The following is a 23,040-nucleotide window of genomic DNA, read 5'->3' as shown; positions in this document are numbered from 1 at the left end:
CAGAACAATATAAAAGTCTAAATAATAAGCCCAAATTAACCCTAAATAAACTTAGCTTAAATGAAATCAATGAAGTCATAACAAAAGAATTATTAAATGCAAGCTCAGAAGTAGCAACCGCTAACAGAAAACGAAAATCCAAAATAAGTGTAGAATCACAAAACATGCTAAAACAAAGAAAAGATCTTCTGAGACAAAACAAAAGAGACACTGCACAATTTAAGGAACTTAATCGAGTAATAAGAAAACAGATAAAAGAGGATATTAAAAAACATCAAGAGGACCGTATAGAACAAGTCATAGAGAAAAACCGAAGTCTCAAATGCACCAAACCGAAACTAGGAAAGAAAAACATAACTATTAAAAATGAATAAGGACAACTAGAAAAAAGTAAATCTGATATAGCAAACTCAATTGAAAAGTTCTACGCCGATCTGTATCGTTCCAGAAACGATCCCCTAACTCCTCAAAGCAGAACTTGAAAAGGCAGATAACAAATGTCAACTCAGAAGTGATGCCCTAAATAAGCCACGAGGAAATAGAAAGAGCAGTAAAAGAAATAAAAGGGAATAAAGCTCCTGGAAGCGATGGAATCCTAGCAGAAATGCTGAATAAAGGCGGAGAAGAAACCATCACATATCTAAAAACTATCTACGCATTTTTTGTTAATTATGTTCCCTGTATGATTTAACGATTACTTTAAATAAACCCTTACAACAAAACGATCCATTTAATAAATCGATATGTTTATAAAAAATATCGATACTCACCATGCCTATAATGTTCATAAATCCAATTACTGAAACAGCCACTGATGCTTGGTCTTCATCGTAACCACTTTCCAACATATGATCAGCTAAATAAAAATATGGAATCAAGAACCACGTACCAGCCAGGAGCGTTGTTAAAGCCAATAAGAGGAAATGTAAATCCAAAAATAATGAGAAGCTAGCAAAAGCTTTCACCATAACAAGGAGACCATCGTACCATTTCTGAAATATACATAAAACATTTAAAATTTCAATAAACACGTTAGTGAAGAGATTGGTAATCTGATCATTGATACACATATTTGTATGGAATATAATGAGGGTAATAGGTGCTAGTATTGCTTAAGTTGCAGTCGAAGTCTAGACGGTAAAATATGCAGTGTTACAGAATAATTTCCTAAAATCACATTTTATTATTTTTCCGTTATTTAAAAGGACAGAGATGAGATTAAATGCGTAGTTTAAAGCGACAATTAATTTTATATATCACACCCGAGATTGCAAAGACCCAATAGCATTATATTAACCTAAATTTCATAATTTTCAATTGTTTTGTTACGGACGAAATTTTGTACATCTTTAAAAATTCGCTATATCTGTTTAATTTCTTAACGAATCGCTTAACTTAATCTGGGGTAGCGGTGTAGCTGACTGTGTGAATTGAGTAGCTTGGCTAACTACAGAGGTACAACTATAGTGTATAGATGCGATGTTCGTCATGAAACAAATTACAGAGAAAACATTAGAATACAATAGACCAGTATTCCTATGTTTTATTGACTTGAAGAAGGCATTTGATAGTGCAGGGCTTAAAGATAATTATTATTTAAATGGGAATAAGCCACAATTAAAGGTTAAATTAAGTTTATTGACGTTTCAATTTCCACTTCGGAAATCGCTCTCAAAATACAAACATTAGTAAATTAAACAAATTTTGTTTTTTTTTTTGTTATTTGGTGAAAAATTCTAATAGTTTAATTTTATCTGAGTCATTTATATTGACAATTCAGACATACATTATACATTGTAAAGTAGACGACTTTAAAATGATATTGCCAATATTGTTGAGTTGCGTTCCTGGGACAACTTTATTTGTAAGATAGTTCATTCGATTACACACACACACACATATATATATATATATATATATATATATATATATATATATATGTATATATATATATATATATATATTATATATATATGATTTTGGCATTTTCTTAACAGTAGTGGTACTGCAAAAAGACATCCCTCATGCCCAGTCCAGTCCGAAAACCGAATTCTGCACTTAAAAATTTGAAAATAGAAATTATATGGTTGATATAAAAATTCAGCAATATTTGTGTAAGCTAAAAGTAATAAAGATGAGACTAAATGAACTACACAATTGCACACTAATATATATTTAATAGCCTAACAAGTGTGCTACAAAAAACAATGTAAAATACTAAAGGACAGCCTGATATTTTGACTACTTACAGGCAATATCGGCTGTCCTGGGAATTAGGACGAGTTCTTGTATGTGTCTTAAACAGCTTCCAGCTAACTTACCCAGTATCTGCCATCAACACGCGTGATGTTGTAGCATTACTAAGTTAACGTGAGCCAAAACTTCCAAACGGGATAAATCTTTGGAAGCTTTTTGCGTTCTTTAACCTAGAAATATCAAACAAAAGTAAAATACATTTACGGTATACTTTTTGTAATACAATGTGATTTGTTACTTGTGTTACTTTTGATTTAATAGCTAATATTACGAGATTATGCGATTTTTAATAGTATAGTGTGGAGTTGGGCTTTCACTACAATAGCCCAACTGGGTTTTAGGTTGTCATTTCTCCAAAAAGAAAGACGTATGGTACTTTTTACTTTATTACAAACTTCAACGTACTTACAATTATCACAGGTCGCGGGCCAAGACTTACATTTTGAATGGTCAGCAATACTACTTAAAGTAGAATTTCACTATTTGGGAAAGTGATTCATCGTTTAAACGCTCAATATCCTCAAATTTAAATGTACACAGCGGCCCTCGAAAACTACCCGTTTTCTCAATTGCAATTTGCGTTTTCTCATAAGAAATTACACAATATATAAGTAGTATATTTATTTGTGCTTCTCTATAGAAAAACTGACCAGGAGTTGTCGTACAGTGTAGTTAATTCTTGTTCACAAGTAGTAATTATGGTCATAAAAAACATGTATTCTTCCACTCAGCGATTATTACCGTCATAAAAATACCAAAAAACATGATTTTTTCAATAGTAAAAATTAAGCACAAAATTGCAAATAAATAAATTTTATTTATATGTTCCGTTTCGTTTAAATTAATAAAATAAAAATCGATATTTTAAAACAATATTTTTCAATCGTTTGGCAACTTTGAAATTAGCGACGGAACTCCGTTTCAATTCTGACCCACAGAAAGCTGTAAAACTAGTTTTTGTCTATCAAGTGCCCATCAACAATAGTTCATTTACATTGGCGTTTCTGAGGGTAGGGCATGTGTTGCATTTTGTGAATATATTTTATATTCTAAACTCGCTAAAAGTAATCAAAACATATCCTGGAGATGATGTCCACTCGGATCATATCCTCTTAGTCGATTTGAAACTGAGATTCAAGAAACTTATAAAGCATCCACCCAACATGGATGTTTTAAAGTATTGACGATAGAGTTTAGAGAAGATCAATTTTAAAACTGTAATAAACAAAGCTACTTTCGACTCACCCCAAATCAAAATCAAATATAAAAAAACAAAAGTGGAAGAACGATTATTAAACTAAACCTTATGGAAGAAAGAGATTCTCAAAAAACTCTAAAAACCTAGATTCTCAAAAATAGTTAAGGGTTAAAATAAAAAAAGAATATTTCAAAACAAGTTTCGTTAACTATACAAAAACGTTCACTACAATAGTGAAACATACTGGAGGAACATAATAAAAAATATTTAACAACTCGAAAAAAATAATAGTAGAAACTGAATGAAAAATGCCAATTAATCCCATTTTTCACTTAACATTTGGCGTTAATGATTATGTCACAAAAACATGGTCAAATCATAAAATACGATCATCCGGTAAACACATTAACGCGATTAGATTTCAAAGGGAAACACGACGTTTATCAATGGATTATATCCAGATGGCAGACGATTAGACGATATAATATAAATATGTCTGACGAAGAGTGAATGAAATAGACAGTCATATTTTGGGCTCCATCATCATAGCAGTCTGGCCTAATTTGTTATTTGGCACTGCTATCATTGTCTATGTTAGATATTAATCAACTTTGATAGTCTATAAAGTAAATTGAATTATTTTTTTATTAATAATTTAGCTCCATGTAAAATTAATCGGTTTAAATTGGGTTAATTAAATTAAATAATTGCTTGATATGTCAATAAAACAATTATCAATCAATTAAAGAGAATTCGGGTTAAATAAATTGTATATTTTTTTACAATTAAGTTAAAAGACATCTGCATCGATGTTTTCTTAATAATAAAGGTCCAAATTATACAAATAAAGGATTTTAATAACTTAGATAACAGTACATATCAAAATGGAACTTAAAATAAGCCGACTGGCCTTTATATAAAGCATAATCCAAAGAAATTGGCAAACAATGGTGGAATGCAGAGTAATGAAGTTATTAAACAATATAAAAACACATTCAATAAAATGAAGCATCACAAAACATTAGAAAATATCGATGAAATTAAGAAATTTTGGGCCCAAGTTAAATATATTACAAAAGCAAGTACAAAAGAATCGTGGCAAAAACTCTACCTACTATTACTAGCTCTATGCCTATAAACACTGTATGGGAGAATGTTAGGAAAATATCTGGATGCAACAGTTATAAAAAAAAGTCCCGTCCTTCTTCGTTTTTAGAACATCTACCTCAACTCGTTAAAGCAAGATTATATGCTGACGATTTGGTGTTAGATTCGAAAGGAATATATATTCCATAAAATATATATTAACATCAGTAAAGAAAATACAATGGATACAAAAAAATGGAATGTGCAAAAGCTGTAACAGTGTGACAGTGTGTAAAATGTAAATGAAGAAGGTCAGACAAATATAACTCCTACTGGACCAGAATAAAGGAAGACATTGAAGCAGCAGCGAAAGATGAAATAGGAACAGAAATTTGTGCGCGTAAAAATCATTGGTTTGACGATGAATGCAAGAATGCAACAAGAAAAAATGAAGCCTACGAAAAGATGCTTACCCGGCGAACTAGGACAACTGTAGAGACCAGACAACCAGACAAAGAAAAGAGAAGAAAAAAGGATACACAAAAGATAAAACCGAAACCACCTAAATATGGAACTTAAATATATAGAAAACCTTAACAGAGATAAATAATTCAGAGCATTGTATAAGAAAGTTAACATCGTTAGTTGTTAGTTTAACAAGTTAAACGAAAAGAATTCAAGGCAACCACAAGACAATGCAGAAGTCAGAATGGCGACATATTAACAATAAGGAAAGATGTATTGAGTAGATGCAGTGGCGCACCCAGGGGGGGTTTTGAGGGTTAAACCCCCCCAGGACCCTATTCCGACACTGTTAGATTAGATTAAGAGAGGTGGCCTTTCGGCCTAGCGACCTTTTCAGATCTATTGTGGTCCTCTAGTCCTAGATACCATTCTCTAGCCTGACCCTTTTTATAAAGTCTAGTAGCTTCGAGACTGTACCTTCCATGTAGCTATTTGACAGTGTCGGCTATTCCGACACTGTTACTCACACATTTTAAGGACTCAAAATGGAGGTAGCACCATAAAAAAAATTCGGTGACCAACCAAAACCCCCCCAGAGGCAAATTCTAGGTGCGCTACTGAGTAGATGGGTGGAATACTTTAACCAGGGACTTAATATGGAGGAAGAAGAAGAAAACCTGGAAGACGAAAGAGACGAGATAAGGGGAGCAGACGAGAGGGAAGAGGAACCACCAAAGATTCTTGAAGTTAAAGCTGCAGTTAAAAAACTAGCTAGAAACAAATCACCCGGAATAGATAATCTCCTAGCTGAACTATATAAAGAAGGTGGCCATGATACCATTATGGCATTACAAACATACATACATACATACATACATAAGATTGAATTCTTTTTGTCCAATATCCAAAATTTTTCGATGCGTCAACTAAAGCTTTACCTTCAACCTGGATCATACCCGATATACAATGTGATCTAACTCTCACCAAATAAAACAAATTTGAAACCTTTCAAGAAATAATAAACAACCTTTCGCGCAATAATATCAAACTTTCCTGATTCTCTGATTGTTACCAGATTTATACAGATGAATCCAAATCCACTAATAGTGTCGTATCAGCCAATAACGCTGACGATCAGCCTTTACAGACAATAAAAATAAAACTAATATTATACAATAAACTAAATCTAATTTGACAACAGCTACATCTTCTAAATCAAGCAAACCAGCAAGTTAGTTTCATTTGGATCCTATCTCATAATGGTTTGCAAGACAACGAAAAATCTTATCATCGTGCACGTGAAGCAATACAAAATGCGTCATTACATCGGTTACATGGTCCAAGACTTCGTCTCAGGACCATGTAACCGATGTAGAGCCATACGTTGCCATGTTACCAATTCCAACGGTAACTTAAACATCCTAATTTATAATAACATATAATGTAACATATCTATAAATTAATAACATTTAAAGGATTTTCACGCATATATTTTAGTGGCTCATAGCATGGATAATTTGTTACACTGATGATGGAATTTACATTCCGAAAACGTTCTGTAATGTATTTGTGATATAGTCCGTTTAGGTATTTTATTATATACCTTTTACTGTTACGATAGATGGTGACGTGTCGTATGACTCAGAACGGTAAACATGTTTATTACTAATATGCTTATTCATTCGAGTATTTTCTAGGTAATGCCTACCTGACACACGATGGGTCCCCCTTTGTTATAAGAACATCAATTCGAACCTTCTGGAGACGAGCCGATATGAAAATACCAGTTTGTCGTTACCATTTCGCCACTCTGTCTAGTCGAGAGGGCCGTCGACTTTTCGAGATAACAGCAGTTTGTGTATATAAATGAAACATTTTATATGGAAGAACAGTTAATTTTGAAGACTCGTGGTCGCGATTTAATTGTAACGTTCGTCAAATAAATTGTTGTACAGTAGTTTAATAAATTGATATAAATTACCGTGTGTTTTAATAAATTAAAATAAGAACAATAAATTAGAATTAAATAAAGACATAACATTACTAAGGATTTGAAATAAAATTTTTTTGAAATACATTTTAACTCATCAACTTGCTTAGAACTCTGAATAAAAATAATGTACGATTATAATCATTTTTAAATTAAAATGATCACTTTTAATGCATTGGTACTCCTTTAACGAAATTATCGACGCCGTGAGATCGCATAATTTTTGTTTCTAGAAAAAGATGGAAATACTACCTATTAAACGATTTTCGAGACAAATTGTCAATTTTTATAAATAAAAGTTGACTACTTCTCACCTACTACTCACAATATTAATAGTATTAACTATTCTTCCCCGATCGAGTGTTTAAAAAGTTGGAACGGTTATTCTAATTTTGGTATTGTATTTTTCTAAATATTCATCAGGATAGTATTGAAATGAACTTACCTTTCCTTTTTCTGGTTTCACTACTTCTACTGTACTGCTTTCTCCGTTTGGTAAAGCCTGAATATTATCTACATGATTTTCGACATCATTAGGTAATAAACTGTGCATTTCTCTCATTTCGACATTTTTAACTTTTCGTTTAGCTTCCCTTTTCTTTTCTAATCTACAAACAGATAGACTTCGTTAGAGCTGCATTGGCAGTAAAAATTATATCTTTATATGGGATTAAGTCACAATTTATTGTAATAAAAATTACATTTTATATTTTTGTTGTTGCTTCGATTTCCACTCCGGAAACAGTTTTCAAAAAAGAAAAATTTGTAAATCAAAACGATTTCCCGAGTGGAAATCGAAACATCAAGTAACAATATTATAAATTGTTAGTTTCATTACAATCAATTGTGGCTTAGTCCCAATTTTAGAATCAATAATAATGGGACAGAGCAAAAAATGATAATACCAGACAAATGAAAAGCAGAAATATATTATTGAGTACATTAAAAAGAAGCAAATGTTCTGGTCGGACATATTAATAGACTGAAATCAAAAAGAATTACAAGGCAATGAATGTTTAAATTCTTCTTCTTTAAGAGCTATCTTCGCGACAGAGGTTGACAATCGTCATGGCTATTCTGATCTTAGATGCTGCCGCTCTGAATAGTTCGATTGATGTGCATCCGTACCATTTCCTCAAGTTACGCAATCATGCGATTTTTCTCCTTCCTACACTTCTCTTGCACTGGATTTTCACTTGTATAATTAATTGAAGTATATTGTAGCTTTCATTACGCATAACATGCCCCAGTTATTGCAGCTTTCGTGTCTTGATGGTTTCCAATATTTTCATTCTTTTGTTGGCCCTTCTAATGACTTCATTGTTTGTTACATGCTCGGCCCATGATATCTTCAGGATTCTTCTATACATCCACAGTTCAAATGCTTCCAACTTTTTAGTAGTCGAGGCGTTAAGTGTCTATGCTTCTATCCCGTAAAGCAGCCTAACTCTCAAGTCTAATTTCAGTTCTCTTGCACAAAGTAGCTTTCTCATTTTATTGAAGTTTGTTCGTGCTTTCTCTATTCGAAGTTTGATTTCTTTGGAATAATCGTTTGTGTGATTAATTATTGTACCAAGATAATTGTAGTTTTCAACTTGTTCTAAAGTTTTAACGTTAATTGTCATGCTTTCATACTTTCATCATAATTTTGGGTTTTTGATATCCTCATAAATTTAGTTTTCTTGATGTTTATTGATAATCCATATTCTTCTATCATCTTCTATAATCCATATTCAACTATATTGTTCATTAGCTTTTGGAGGTCTTGGAGGTTGTCTGCTATTATGATAGTATCGTACGCATATCTAATGTTGTTAATCGGTGTTCCATTGACCTTTATTCCTGCTCTTTCACCCTCAAGAGCTCTTTTCATAATTTCTTCAAAGTATGCATTGAATAGTAGTGGTGGCAATATACACCCCCGTCGCACTCCTCTTTTAATTTCGAACTCTTCTGATGTGTGTTCATTAATGCGTATGTGTGCCTGCTGTCTATAATATAGATTTGTTATAATTCGAAGGTCATTGTATTGTAATTGTTTTGCTTGAGGACGTCCATTAGCTCTTTGTGGCGGACTTTATCGAAAGCCTTGTTGTAATCTATGAAACAAAAGTACATATCTTGATTCACATCCAAGCATCTCTGGATTAGTACGTTGAATGCAAAGATAACTTCACAGGTACCTACGCCTCTACGGAATCCAAATTGGGTTTCTTTAATATTTATATCAAGTATTTGGTAAATGCGTTTATGGATGATCTTTAAAATTATTTTAAGTGTGTGAGACATCAGGCTTATGGTGCGGTGGTCGGTGCATTCTCTAGCATTTTTCTTTTTTGGGAGACAAATAAATGTTGAGGTCAACCACTCATTGAGTATGTCACCCGACTGATAAATTTCATTAAAGAGCTTTAAGAGTACATCCATGTACTGATTTTCTACTATTTTAAGGATATCAATAGGCAGTTGATCTGGCCCCTGGCTTTTTTCGATTCTGGTGTTCTTTAGTGGATACAATTTTCTTCCTTTCTCTGTCCTCGAAAGATATGTCTTGTAAGTTTCCTCTTTCATCGTCGAGGAGCTCTTCCATATATTCTTTCCATCGTTTTAGCTTTTCGTCAACCTTTATCATAGTATTTCCATTTTTATCTAACAGAGTTGTGTTGTGGTTTTATTTTTGCAGCTCTGCCATTTCTTTAACCTTTTGACGTGACAACGTCTTAAATTAGGTTGTGGCTCGGAGTCATTCATGAAAAAGTGTAACGCCCGCTCACGTCTGTTACAGTGAGTCACCGAACGAGAGAGAGGCCCGCCGGACCGGCGAATGCCTTGCGTCTCTCTCCCACTCAAACATGATCGGTCCGCTGCGCGCGCAGCACTAGAGAATTAGGCGCGTTGAATCGGTGCGTGCTTCCGTGCTTGTGTCTCTGTCTTTCTCGAGCGTTCTTGGCGTTCAAGACACATTACAGCAGAAACACTTCCTTTCATTTCATATTTCTCCTATCATCGTCCTATCCTCAACAAAATCACTCAAATAGAAATTAGTTAAGTTTAAGTTTACATGTACAATGTTTTAGTAAACAAAATATATTTCTATAGTTAAAATTTGTGCAATTCTTATTTTCATTCAATTCCTTGTTCCTATTGTGCAATTTAATAATATTCATATCAATAAATATTCTACCGAGAAAAAGACGTTGTCACGTAAAATCTTCGCCCGTAAAACCAACTTTACAGGCAACCGATTTTTTTATGTAGGTTGAATAGGTCGTATTTGTTTTGAAGATCTTCTATCTCTTTACATTTTTCTGATTTCATTGTTAATGATTTTGTAATTGTGACTGTCTTTGTTCTTGGCTTGTCTTTTTTGGTCCATCCTGCCAAGTATTTCGTCAGTCATCCAGTTGTCTCTCTTTCTTATCGGTTCTTTTAAAAATATCTCTTTGTATGGAACGAGGAGGCAGTTTTTTAATGTCTCCCATTGTTGGTTTATCTCGTAGGTGTTAGTTTCTAATTTATCAAAGTTTTCGTATATTTTCTGTTAGAGTTTGTTTTTTTATATCAGTTTCTTTCAGTTTTCTAACATCTAATTTTGGAGCTCTTTGGCGTTTTCTAATACGTTTAAGCTTAAGCGTGACATTAGCTATTAGTGAGTTATGGTCTGATGTGGCATCTGCTCCTGGATATGTTTTAACTGATTTAATCTTTAATCATTATATAATCGATTTGGTCTCTTACCACTTTCTCCTATTTATCTGCTGGTGAGCGCTATCTGTATAACCGTCTCATAGGTAATTTAAAGAACGTGTTTGTGATTATTAGACTTTGTTCTTGGCAGAATTGTATTAAACGATCTCCTCTATCGTTTCGTTCCCCTAGTCCATGATCTCCCATTATGGTTCTAGCTCTTCCCTTGCCGACTTTTGCATTGAAATCGCCCATAACTACCATGATTTCCCTGTTCTTTGACATTTTCAGTGTATCTTCAATTTGTTGGTAGAATATTTCAACTTCATCTTCTGGAGAATGTCTTCATCTTCTAATGTTTAAATTACAAGACAAATATTAGAAATAGCAAGTAGAAGGAAAAGGAGAAGGGGAAGACCGAGAAGGAAATGGATAGATCAGATCGAAGAAATATGAAGGAATAAAAATAAAACTATTAAAGAATTAAAAGATTATGGCCAAAAATAGAAATGCATGGAAAAAAATGGGGAAAAAAAAAGGAAGAACCATAATTCCAATTCGAGACGAAGAAAAAGAAACAGAGGATTTATCTAACATAAATCGCAAAACGCAATTGGTTACTCCCGACATAATAATTTTCATGACAATCAACCATACTTCTTCTTCTTCTTCTAATGGCGCTACAACCCTTTGTGAGTCTTGGCCTGCTTAACAATGTTCTTCCATTCTGCCCTGTCGGATACTTTCCTTCGCCACTGCCTGATGTTCATAATCAACCATACTATTTTATCAATAATAAAAAAACTGCTCTCTTTAATTGGTTTATTACTGTAGTAGACAATGTTTTTTTTATGCGCTTTACAATAAATGAACTTTGTAACAAACCAACCCCTGACGCTGCGCCTTTAGAGAGCGAGCCGTAATATTATGATTTTCAAACACCAACATATGGCATCTGGAGAGTCCTGTTAAGTGGACCAGTATTAATATATTATAACTGTTAATAAAATAAAATAGAACTTACTCTTCGTCAATTACCCACTGTGGATCAATCATTAGAGCACCGCATACACACATGTTAGCTAAACATCCTCCAAGTATTAACAGCGTACCTCTCCATCCAAATTCGAATAATAAAAAATTGGTAAACGGGGAAAAGATGATAGTTCCAAAGCCTGTACCACTGGCCGAAATTCCGAGAGCGACTGATCTTTTCTTCTCAAACCAAAAGGCAACCGCAACTACCACAGTTACATAGCAAACTCCTCTTGCCAGACCTCCTATAACACCATACGTTATGTACAATACGCCCAAACTTTTGACGTATGAACTCAAAACAAATCCTAAAGCGGTTATGACGGAACCGATGATGGTCATTTTTTTGCAGCCATATCTGTCGACTAAGGCACTGCATATTGGTCCTAAAATAAATAAAACTTTATTACTATTTTATTATTCTGTTTATAATCACGTTCAAAACAAAAAAGAAATTCATGTAGATTACTTGTTCTATAATATATTTATAAAAAAATGAAATACTACAATGGAGTTTTCAAGGTATTAAATTTTTTTAAGTCTGTATAATTACAAGGTTGACGTTAAATGTTATTATCAACAGTGTCATGGATTGAATTAAAAACCAATGAAATTCATACGAGAATGGGCTAGTGAATAGCTTTGAGATTATAGCGTTCATGAAACATGGTTGCAAAATGATTTCCACAATACTGCATTCTTTCCTCATAATATTATCAAATTTGACGGTGTGTTGAAACTTAAAAACAACAAGTTTCGACTTGGTCGTTAAAACTTACGGCCATCTTCTGGATCCGATCGCAAAATAATTCAAAATTAATCAGGACCTGGTCAAAATATTCCAGACTTCTGAGGCGGTAGCGCGACATTCGAATATTATCAAAAAACTTCTTGAATGTCTGTTTCGCATATAATGAGCTACGGAGACAGAGTATTATGTCACTATTTATAAGGTTGCGATAATAGGCTCTTGATTATGTTCAACAAAATAGGGCTAAAAGGAACTACAACGTTAAAGGGATTATATTGTTTCATACGGTCAATGGACCACCAAATATGAAAAAACCGCAGAGTGCTACCATTTACAAGGATGCGTTTTTGAAAACGAGTTGAATTTGTACCTATGCACTAGGGCGCATTTGGGTGAATTCTATGTAGTTTCAGTACAATAAAATCTATAGAAAAGTTGTTCAAAATTAAATTTCCTATCGAACTGTCGTCTTTTAAAGTCAAAAATATTTGTTTTTACAAAAATATATTTAAGAAACAAAGCAAAAAAAACAGGAACACACGCGATTTTTTTTTGTCCCATAACTTTTTTTCACGAGGGTATAGGTATAGGCATTGTCATACAAAAAAAAATTATTATCCTTCGTCTTCAAAATGACATTTAGTAAAAGTACTTAGGATTTACATGATCCCAGATACGATTTTTCAAAATTCGCCACTCACACCATTTTTTTTTTCTCCATTTTTCATATTTTTTCGCAAACATTGTTCTAGGTATAACTTTTTTCTATACAGTTTTAGGTATATGCAGTGGTACATTTAATTGAAAAAAAAAGTAATGACCTTTAAAATTTTCTATAGAACAAAGTTTTAGGACTAATTTGAACCAAAATACGGTTCTTCAAAATTTTCTACTTTTAACGATTTTTGCAAAGTTTTACGGCTATTTTTTAAATATCTCATTATAACTTTTTTTCTTGTAAATTTAGGTATATGTATTACCAAATTAAAAAAGCAGCGATTTGTATATCTAAATGTATATTGAAAGAATACTCCAGTCGCAGTCGTTAGAGACGAAAATATCATTGTACCTCTAAAAAGCACACGAACAAGCTGAATTTTGCTGAGAATGACAATTTTGAGACCCCAAAAAGATGCAAAAAAGTTTGCCACTCCTGCCCCCGGGCTTCCCCCTGAAACCGCTCTTCGAAGGGGTGGTGGGAAATGGAAAACATCGATTTACCAAGAATCTTTACGCCATAGAAAAAAATAATTCACACAAGAAGTTTAGCTGAGATAATTTTAAACAAAAATAGTTATTAACAATTTTTCGGTAGAAAAACCGTTCTCTCAGAAACAACGCTTGAAGCGACCGGCGATTTTACTTGTGTTACGAGTGCGAAATATATTATTAAATAAAACTGTATCAACTCGACGGTAAAAACTCGATAGCTTTTGATCAGAATGTTTGATCGACAAAAATTAAAATGGGATTTTAAAATGAAGAGTGCAGCTTTCGTACGTAATTATTTTTTCTTTTTATTAAATGTCCTAAATATACTCAGAACTGCCTAGAAAAGAGTTGTAGAACAATTTGTGAGAAAAAATAGGGAAAATTACCCAAAAATAGTGTGAGTGGCAAAAATCGTATCTTAGATACTGTGAATTCTAAAGTCTTCTGCTAAATATTATTTTGAAGAGAAGTTTACTTTTAATAATTAATAGGTACTTTTAATAATTTTAATATTCTTCTTAGAGTGCCGTGTCCATACGGAGGTTGGCAATCATAATGGCTATTTTTATTTTTGAACTTGCTGCTCTAAACAAATCAATCGATCTGCATTGATACCAATCACGTAGATTCTTCAACCATGAGTTCTGCCTTCGGCCAACAGATCTTCTTCCTTGAATCTTTCCCTGTATTATGAGTCTCAAAATTTCATATTTTGGTCCCCTCATCACGTGGCCTATGTATTCCAGTTTTTTGGTTTGTATAGTGGTGATTAGTTCTGTTTCTTTACCAACCTTCTCCAGTACTTCTTTATTTGTAATTCTATCAGTCCATGATATTTTTAATAATCTTCGGTATAACCAGAGTTCGAAAGCCTCAATTCTTTTTAAATTGCATTTTTTTAATATCCAAATCTCAGCTCCATATAATAATATTGAAAATATATAACAGCGAATGGTACGTAGTCTGATCTCCAAATTTAGATTTTTCCGCGTTAGGAGTATCTTCATTCGTATAAATGCTGGTATTGCAATCTCTATTCTCCTGTTTACTTCTGCAGTATGATCATTGGTGTCATTGATTAAAGTTCCCAAGGACTGATATTTTTCTACTTGTTCTATCACGTTACCATTGATTGTCAATAGGTGATGTATATTTTGTGGTCTTTTAGTAATTAGCATCTACTTCGTTTTTTTAGCGTTTATAGTAATTCCCATCTCGGCACTATTCATACTTAAGCTTTCGATAAGATGCAGATCTTCTATACTCGTTGATATGATCACAGTGTCGTCTGCATATCGTAAGTTGTTAATTAATTTCCCGTTAACGGTAACTCCCGCTTTGATATTATTGAGCGTGTTTTGGAAAATTTCTTCAGAATATAAGTTAAACAAAAGTGGCGATAAAACACATACCTGTCTAACTCCTCTACAGATCTTCATTTCTTCTGAGTGTTGCCCATCAATTTGAACTATAGCACTTTGGTTCCAATACAATGTTTGCACTGTATTTATAATTTTACTGTCAATGCGCTTGTTCATAAGTATTGATATTATTTTTTCAAGTCTTACTTTATCGAAAGCTTTTTCGTAGTCAATAAAGCACAAGTGTAGATCAACGTTTACATCCCGACATCGCTAAATCAATATGTTGATGGCAAACAGTCCTTCTCGAGTACCCATTACATTTCGGAACACGAACTGCGTCTCGCTAATATCCTCCTCTAGCCTTTCCTATATTCTCTTATGTATTACTTTTTAAAGTATGACTCACGAGGCTCAGTGTTCGATAATCAGAGCACTCTTTTGCTGCTTGTTTTTTAGGGATGGTTATAAATGCTGACTTCAGCCACTCTTGTGTTATTATTCCCGTATCGTACACCGTGTTGAATAAATCTGCCAATACTTCCAAGTTATCCTCTTCCACTAGTTTTAACAGTTCTACTGGTATTTCATCTCATCCAGCTGCCTTATTGTCTTTAGAGTTTTTGATAGCATATTTGATTTCATCTATCGTGATCTTTTGTCTCTTTAAAGGATTTAATTCTTGTATTTTCTGCATTTCACCTCTTTCATCTTGGAAAAGTTCTCTAACGTACTCCTCCCGTCGTCTTAATTTCTCTGGTAAATCTATAAGTAGTACTCCTTTTTTGTCTTTTATGTGTCCTTGCAGTCTATTTCGACCCAATCCAGTCACTTCTCTTATTTTTTTGTGCATATTTCTCATATCATATTTTGTTTCTACTTCTTCTATCTCTTTACACTGTTTCATCAAATAGATTTCCTTAGCTGTTTTGATTTTGGATTAATAGTAGGTTTTATGTTAATGATAATTAGAATAGTAGTATATATAGAATATTCTAATAGTAGGTATTATGAAACTGGGCGTGACATTAAAGTGTACTTTAGTCTAAAGTAAACATTAGTTTAGCGTTTAGTTTGTCATTATGAAATAGGGCTTTAATTTTTATTCTATACACTTCTTATTTTAAAATAATGTCATAATGTTTTGTCATGTTTTTACAGTTATCAGTTCAAAAATTGTATTAAAGCATGATAAAAAGAGTTATTAGTATAACATTTTAAGTTGAACTTTCATTTTTATACTTTGGAAGAGATTGTGTAACGAGAAATATGTTTTTTTACGAAACAGTGGCTTTTTACGAACTAGTAGTCACAGTAAATAATTGGAAGAGTCCATTTACGTGACGAGGTATGACCTTTATACAACATGTAAACTTTTTCAATTTTATTAAAATCTATAAAAATAATAAATAAAGAATAAAATTACTTTATTCAATTTTAAACATCCGTGATAAAATAGTGAGTGGCATTCGAGACCAGACAATGAGACCAGAGATTATTAAGAGTTCCAAATTTGACGTTGAGCCAAGCCGAGACTCACTGTAGAACATCAGAAGCAAGAAAGTTTCAATTGAAAGATCTTAGAAGAGAAATGGAAGTTAACAGCTTAAGATGCAGAAGAAATAATAGTTTTAAAAATTGTGCTATAAGGAACATAGGTCCAGATAATAGTAATACCTCTAACAATCAAGATTATAATTGTTTAAAATGTGGGAGACGGACGTGGTCCAAGAAGCTGCCCAGCTTATGGCAAAATATGCAAAAGATGTAATAAACCAAATCATTTCCAGGTAGGATGCAAGTTTTCTAATTTAACTAATGCAGGAGTAGCCTCTAGGTCAGCTAGTATTATTTAAATTTTAAAAATACAGAAAACAAAATGCAGCTTACGATAACATTATATTATTAGTTATTCTTGGTATGTTACAGAATATTTAGTAATTTAATAATGGAATATTTAAATAAATGAACCTCACACACCGTCCCCTGGTATGTATATTTTCCAGTATTACAAATCTGGTTATAAGTATTTATTTTTTTGTCATTAACAACTGATTAAAAAATATCCAAATACATAAAAAACTGGTAAGCATATTTAGACATCACCATTATACTTTTAAAATAAAATTTGAATCAAAATATAGTGAACAAATTTGTTGGGCTTCGATAATTACGAAGATGTAGAAAAATTAATATTAGACAGCATCAATTGCAATCATTTTAAGTTTTACAACTATTTAACAAAACCAGCTGATAACCATAAACTAATATAGTATAATATCTTAATTAAGCAATTAAATGGTTTATCTAAGTTACATCATTAAATTAGTAGTTGGGTAATGACAAAACGTTTATATGAGTAATGAACTAATTATATATATTCAAGGAAACGGCAATACAAGAGTATATTTTACCAAAATCGTCACATGCAAACTGCTGGAATCAAAAATGCCATTAAAAATCAAAGACGCATTAATGAAATACCGTAATTTCTCTCCACCATCTTAAATCTGGTTCGTGATAGATTTCATCCCTGTTTTTCTTCTTCATCTTCAGCCTTTCTCTATCTTTTCAATGTAAGCCTCTTTTATTGCCCTCCAGTTCTCTATTGTGGGCTACTCGGTGAATTTAGTCCCGCCGTTCTTTTTAAGTCGTTATACAATTTTTATTACGGTCGCCCTAAGGCTTCTTCTTTCTCTCCATGGTATCCATCTAGTCACATTTACCCTCCTGCTTTCTTGACTTCTAGCCACATGTCAGGCCCAGTTCCATTTCAAGAAAAATACCCTTTGTAAAATGTCTTGTCTCTTGTCTAATTCATTTGTGAGTTTTTCTATCTCTTGAAGTTATTCCTAAAAGTTTTCATTCGATATAGCTCTCTGGTGTACTTGTAGTTTAGTTGTCTTCTTATCTCAAAAAGCTGAGTTGTTAAGTCTTTTCTTGCTTGTTAATTATATTAATATATTGATTTATTCTGGCATTTTACATGGTAGAAATTGTTTGGTTTATTTTAATAGTCTCAAACGCCTTCTTAAAAGCCACAAAGACCATAAAGGTATATTATATGCTTACTTGTCTTTTCTATTATTTGTTTGACTGTGTACAGGTGTTCTGTTGTACTGTAATGTTACGTGAATTCTGCTTCCTCATTTGGTTCTTCTTCCTAGAGTGCCGTCTCCCTACGGAGGTTGGCAATCATAATGCAATACAATCATTTGGTTGGTATAGGTTAAATTTTCTTTCCAATCTGTTATTATTCTTATAAAAAGCTTGTATGTTTAATTATGCTTGTGATCGTTTTATTATGGAAATTTTTCAATACCCTTCTAACCGTAGCCGGAGTAATCCTCTGAACACATTATTTAATAACTCTTTCCAAATGAAAATGTACATCTGTAAACGGCCTTTGAAGATACATTTTTTCCTGTAGGTAATCCGACAAGTAAAAGTTAAGTGTCGTCAAATCTGGAAACCAAGGAGGCCAAAGATATTTAACGCTTTCAGAAACCTTATGGGTAATGTCTTACACCTTATAAACAAAGTAATGTCTTATACCTAACCCACTTTTACAATTCTTGATCAATTCTAGCTAATAATGCATTCTTATTGCATCTAAATAATTTACGATGAATTCTTTACTGAATTAATAAACAATAATGGTTACTAATTTAGGATGTGCCATAATACTGAAGTAATAAACGATAATAGAAAACTGTCAATCATGACCATCTCAAAATTTCTTAAATGATTAAATACCTACTTACTACTTACTGCTTACATGCATACAAGAATGAAAATATCTAAAATAGTAATAACTTTAGGCATATGGAATGTTCCATAAAAATTAAGGTATGGTATAATACTAGTACTTTTCGAGATATAAAATATGGGGTGAAAATAATATATATTTGCCTTTTGACTTACCGTGTATTCGATTTAAATAAAGTTATCAAAATAAGTTTTGACTAAAAACTATGGCTACAACGGGTTGTTGCTTTTTTAACTCTTTTCAATTATACAGGGTGTTGAACTTGTTACGATTTTCATTGAAATTTGGTTAACTTTTTAAATTCCCAGTATAATAGGTTTAGAAGTTTGTATCCTTGTAACAAGTAAGTGAAGCAGATGTTAAATTCAATATAAAATATAGGAGGTTTTATTAAAAAAAACTTGATTACTTAAATTTATTAAAATTACTTAAACTTAAAAAAAATTATACATAAGTAGAGTTTAAGATAATGATAAATTATTTTAAATATTCAATCAAATATTTATTGCCAGCAGATTTCAGATTTATTAAAAAGTTTTTGTCAATATCATTTACCAAAAAATCCACCACGTCGCGTCGCACAGCATACCAGACCCAATACCATAAAATTTGTAATTATATTTAATAGGCCACAGCCAGGCGCCACTGGGCCAGTGACACACTGGCGCCATCAGACTCACCCCTCTCTGTATATGATCATTTTCATTTTATTTAGAAACATTTGGTTTATTCATAGAAAAGTTGTTTATAAATATGTAAAGAATAGTTACCCGCTATGGCAAAAACCTATCTGAAACAGTGAAACAGATCGGCATAGAACGTGCTAACTTCTGACCAGCGTAGTTTACATTATACATAATATTCTCATTATCTTGTATCATGTTTGTAATAAACACATCCGAGTTTCAAAGCTAACTTCGACAAGTATATCTACACAATGCAGTCAGTGACGTAGCCAGGATTTTATTTCGCAGAGTGTCCACTCGTTTAAGTTCACTTCCTATTTCTACAAAACGTTTAGAAATTCAGTCCACCAATGAATTATTTAATTTTTTTATAAAAAGAATACTTGCTCTTTTTAGTATATTGTTTTTAGTAATAAGGAGTCTGTCATTAACGAAAAAACCTGCACAGAAAAATGGTATATTTATGTCCTGCCTGATACACAGAATCTGCCATTTCGACTCCAACCAAATGGTCGGGTTCTTACACCCGTACCATAAACAAATTTTATAATACTTTTTTTTTGTGGAGTCCAATGTTTCGACTTTTATGTGTTTTTTTCAAAGAAGTTTTTGTAACTTTTTAACTTTTATCGTTGATTGAATATTGAATATTTGGATTATTCAATCAACGCTTTTATATAAAAAAAAAATTGGTGGATTTTTTCCACCAAATGGGATCTCTCTTTAGTAGTAGTGGTGCTTTTTAAAACTTAACCATAGCTTTGAGAATTGATTTATAAGCCGAAAGCGCTCAAAAATACTTTTTTTCCCATTCTTTGATTTGTCATAAGTGTGTACAAAAAAATTATCAGTATTTTCATTCGTTAAACAAACATTTATTACTACTAATATATTACTTTTAAAGAGTAAACACACTTGGGGTGCCACTAACAATAGCATGTTATAACATAGAAATATTTACTAAAATGCAAAATTCAAGTTTTAAGTAAAAAAATAGCATGCATACAGTTACTAATTTTTTACTTGGTTGTTATTTTTTTTGCCATTATATCTAAGACATCATCTCAATTGACGTCAATATTCCAGTGACACGCCAGTAGGGCAAGTTCCGTAAACCTTTCATTACCGGTTCTATTCCCCAAGTCCATTGGTATTTGGAAAAAGCATTTTATCACAAAACTCCAAAACCTCCAAAACTTTTGAATCAGCTTTCAAAGTTCTTATTCTTTGACACCATATTAAATATTCTCCTGTCAGTGCTGCCAGAGAACAGGTATCTTCAAATTATGGAGATAGCTTTGTTAATTGGTTAGCTTTATTAGTAAATGCAAAACCAGGATGTATTTGAAACCCAGTCAAAATGTCTTCATTGTTGATAAATATTTCTTTTAATCTAGAATTTAGATTGTTCGTTTGCATTTTGGAAGACACTGTTTAGCCTGTCAACTAGTTACCACTATTGTACTTGATTGATACACATGCGTTTGCGACCGTTTTATAACTAAAAACTATAGCAGTAAATTCTTGGTAAGTCATAGTATAATTGTTCTGGCGTATAAAATATTTGATTGGTTTAACATAAGGTTAATCACTATATGTTCTGTTTTTCATCTGAAAATAAATGAAAGAAAAAAAGTAATAAAAATTACAAAGGACAATTAAATGGTAATTTTTCAAGGTAAATAAAGTTACAGATCAAGTTGATTAACTGTATGTATTATATATTAGAATATTTTGGGTTATTTGTGAGCATTGTTGTCGGGATATAAGATTAGGATTACTCATATGGATGCTTCGGTGTCACTTCTTTACTCTTCTTAATGACTTGGAAGCATGGACATTAAGACAAGTGTTTCTGAATAAGTTGGCCGTCTTTGAATTTGGTGGTACAGAAGAATCCTACGACTAGCATGGACTCAAAGAATGTCAAACGTAGAAGTAACTAAAAGAATAAGAAATAAAGCGGAAATAATATTGACTATAAAAAGAAAAAAAACTTTAGTACTTAGGACATGTAATGAGAGGGCAAAGATACTCATTATTGTAGCTTATTATGCAAGGCAAAATTCTAAATTAGAGGAAGGCGTACGTAGAGGAAGAATATCATGGCTTAAGAACTTTAGGGAATGGTTTGAATGCAGTAGTGCAAAACTATTTAGAGCAGCAATCAAGAGAGTCTGCATAGCCATAATGATTTCCAACCTTTGATAGAAGATGGAACTAAAAGAAGAATAAGTAGTGTGCATTGTACCTACGACAAATATATATTTAATAAATGTGCAATCGAATGACGATGAATGCACATTTCACTTGAGTTTTTCAAACTTTAAACGTCAACTAAACTTAAACGTGCATCGTCAACTAAGTTCTACGACGACAGTTTTGTTGTTTGACTTTGACATTTTTTAATAACTTAATTTAAAAGATTCAATTTCATGTTGGGTTCGTAAATTTTTAAAGATTATTACTATATCTTTACTATGTATATTTCTGTTCCGTCTCTCTACACATTTTTTTTATTTTTATATGAAGTATTTTTTATTATTTTCATTTTATATTTAATTCTTTAATTAACGTTAGTGCATGTTTTATACACGTAAACTTTTACGGTCCTGCAGGACTGCTCCTAGCATACTTAAGGGACGCGAAGCTATTTTGGCGTATTCATTCACACTCAGTATTAGTATAATCGCTGTGTGAGACACTCCAGTTTTGTGTAAAACATCCACCCCCCAGTGTAAACAGACGCTACCAAACTAATCCAGAGCACTGGAAGAAGAAGCATTAATTCATCATTACAGTTACCGTAATTTCATTTTCATACACACACAATATTAAAATTAATTGATAAATTTTACATTTAACCTATTTCAACATAAAAAATAATACCAGTATAAATATACCCATGTACGTATAAATAAACATTTGGACGATTGTTAATTCTCATAATTATTAAATACAATTGTTACAATTTAAAATATTTTACAAAAAAAGTATTAGTTCCAAGTGCTCAATGCTCAAATAAAACACAATCTGAAAAGATATCCAAATACTGTCGAAAACCTGGACAGCATTTAAAACAGTTTAAAAGGCATTATTTCTTAATTAAAGGTTTTGTGAATAGAACAAAATATTAATCGATTTGCATCTTCACAATAATCTTCAGAATAATGAAAATATGTGTTAAATTTAAAACAAAATAGTCTAATTTAATATTTTTTGCGTATTTATTGAACTTTAAAGCCATCAATATTTGGAGGAACCCTTAGGCCTCCTGGCTCCGGCACTGAATGCAGTCATATTTGTAATAAATAATTAAGTATATTGTACCTACAAAATATGATGTCATTATTTAAGTCTATATTATGAATGTAGTAAAAAAATTTAACTAAACCTGTTTGTTTTTTCTCGGTACCTACTGACATTCATAATAAAATAGTACAATATTTCTAAATATGTGGTTATCTAACAGTATAATACAAATAAATGAAATATGTGACCTCGAAAATTGCCATTGAAAATATCGACGTTCTTCATTAAGCGG

The 23,040-nt window shown here is 32.2% G+C and overlaps 1 protein-coding gene across 1 annotated transcript in view; it reads right to left on the bottom strand.

Moving 5' to 3' along the window:
* LOC140448152 (monocarboxylate transporter 12-like) overlaps nucleotides 1–23,040 on the bottom strand; it is a 79,513-nt gene that overhangs the window by 23,776 nt on the left and 32,697 nt on the right. Inside the window, exons 2-4 of the mRNA XM_072541246.1 lie at nucleotides 11,707–12,103; nucleotides 7,441–7,603; nucleotides 771–992 (exon numbers count right to left, since the gene is read on the bottom strand). Of these exons, the coding sequence (XP_072397347.1) occupies nucleotides 771–992; nucleotides 7,441–7,603; nucleotides 11,707–12,103 (782 nt within the window). The remainder of the gene's footprint in view (nucleotides 1–770; nucleotides 993–7,440; nucleotides 7,604–11,706; nucleotides 12,104–23,040) is intronic.

The sequence above is a fragment of the Diabrotica undecimpunctata genome, chromosome 8 (genome assembly GCF_040954645.1).
Source record: "Diabrotica undecimpunctata isolate CICGRU chromosome 8, icDiaUnde3, whole genome shotgun sequence".
Classification (NCBI taxonomy): domain Eukaryota; kingdom Metazoa; phylum Arthropoda; class Insecta; order Coleoptera; family Chrysomelidae; genus Diabrotica; species Diabrotica undecimpunctata.
Note: the sequence above shows the minus strand (reverse complement) of the source record. Positions and strands in the feature narration are given on the sequence as shown.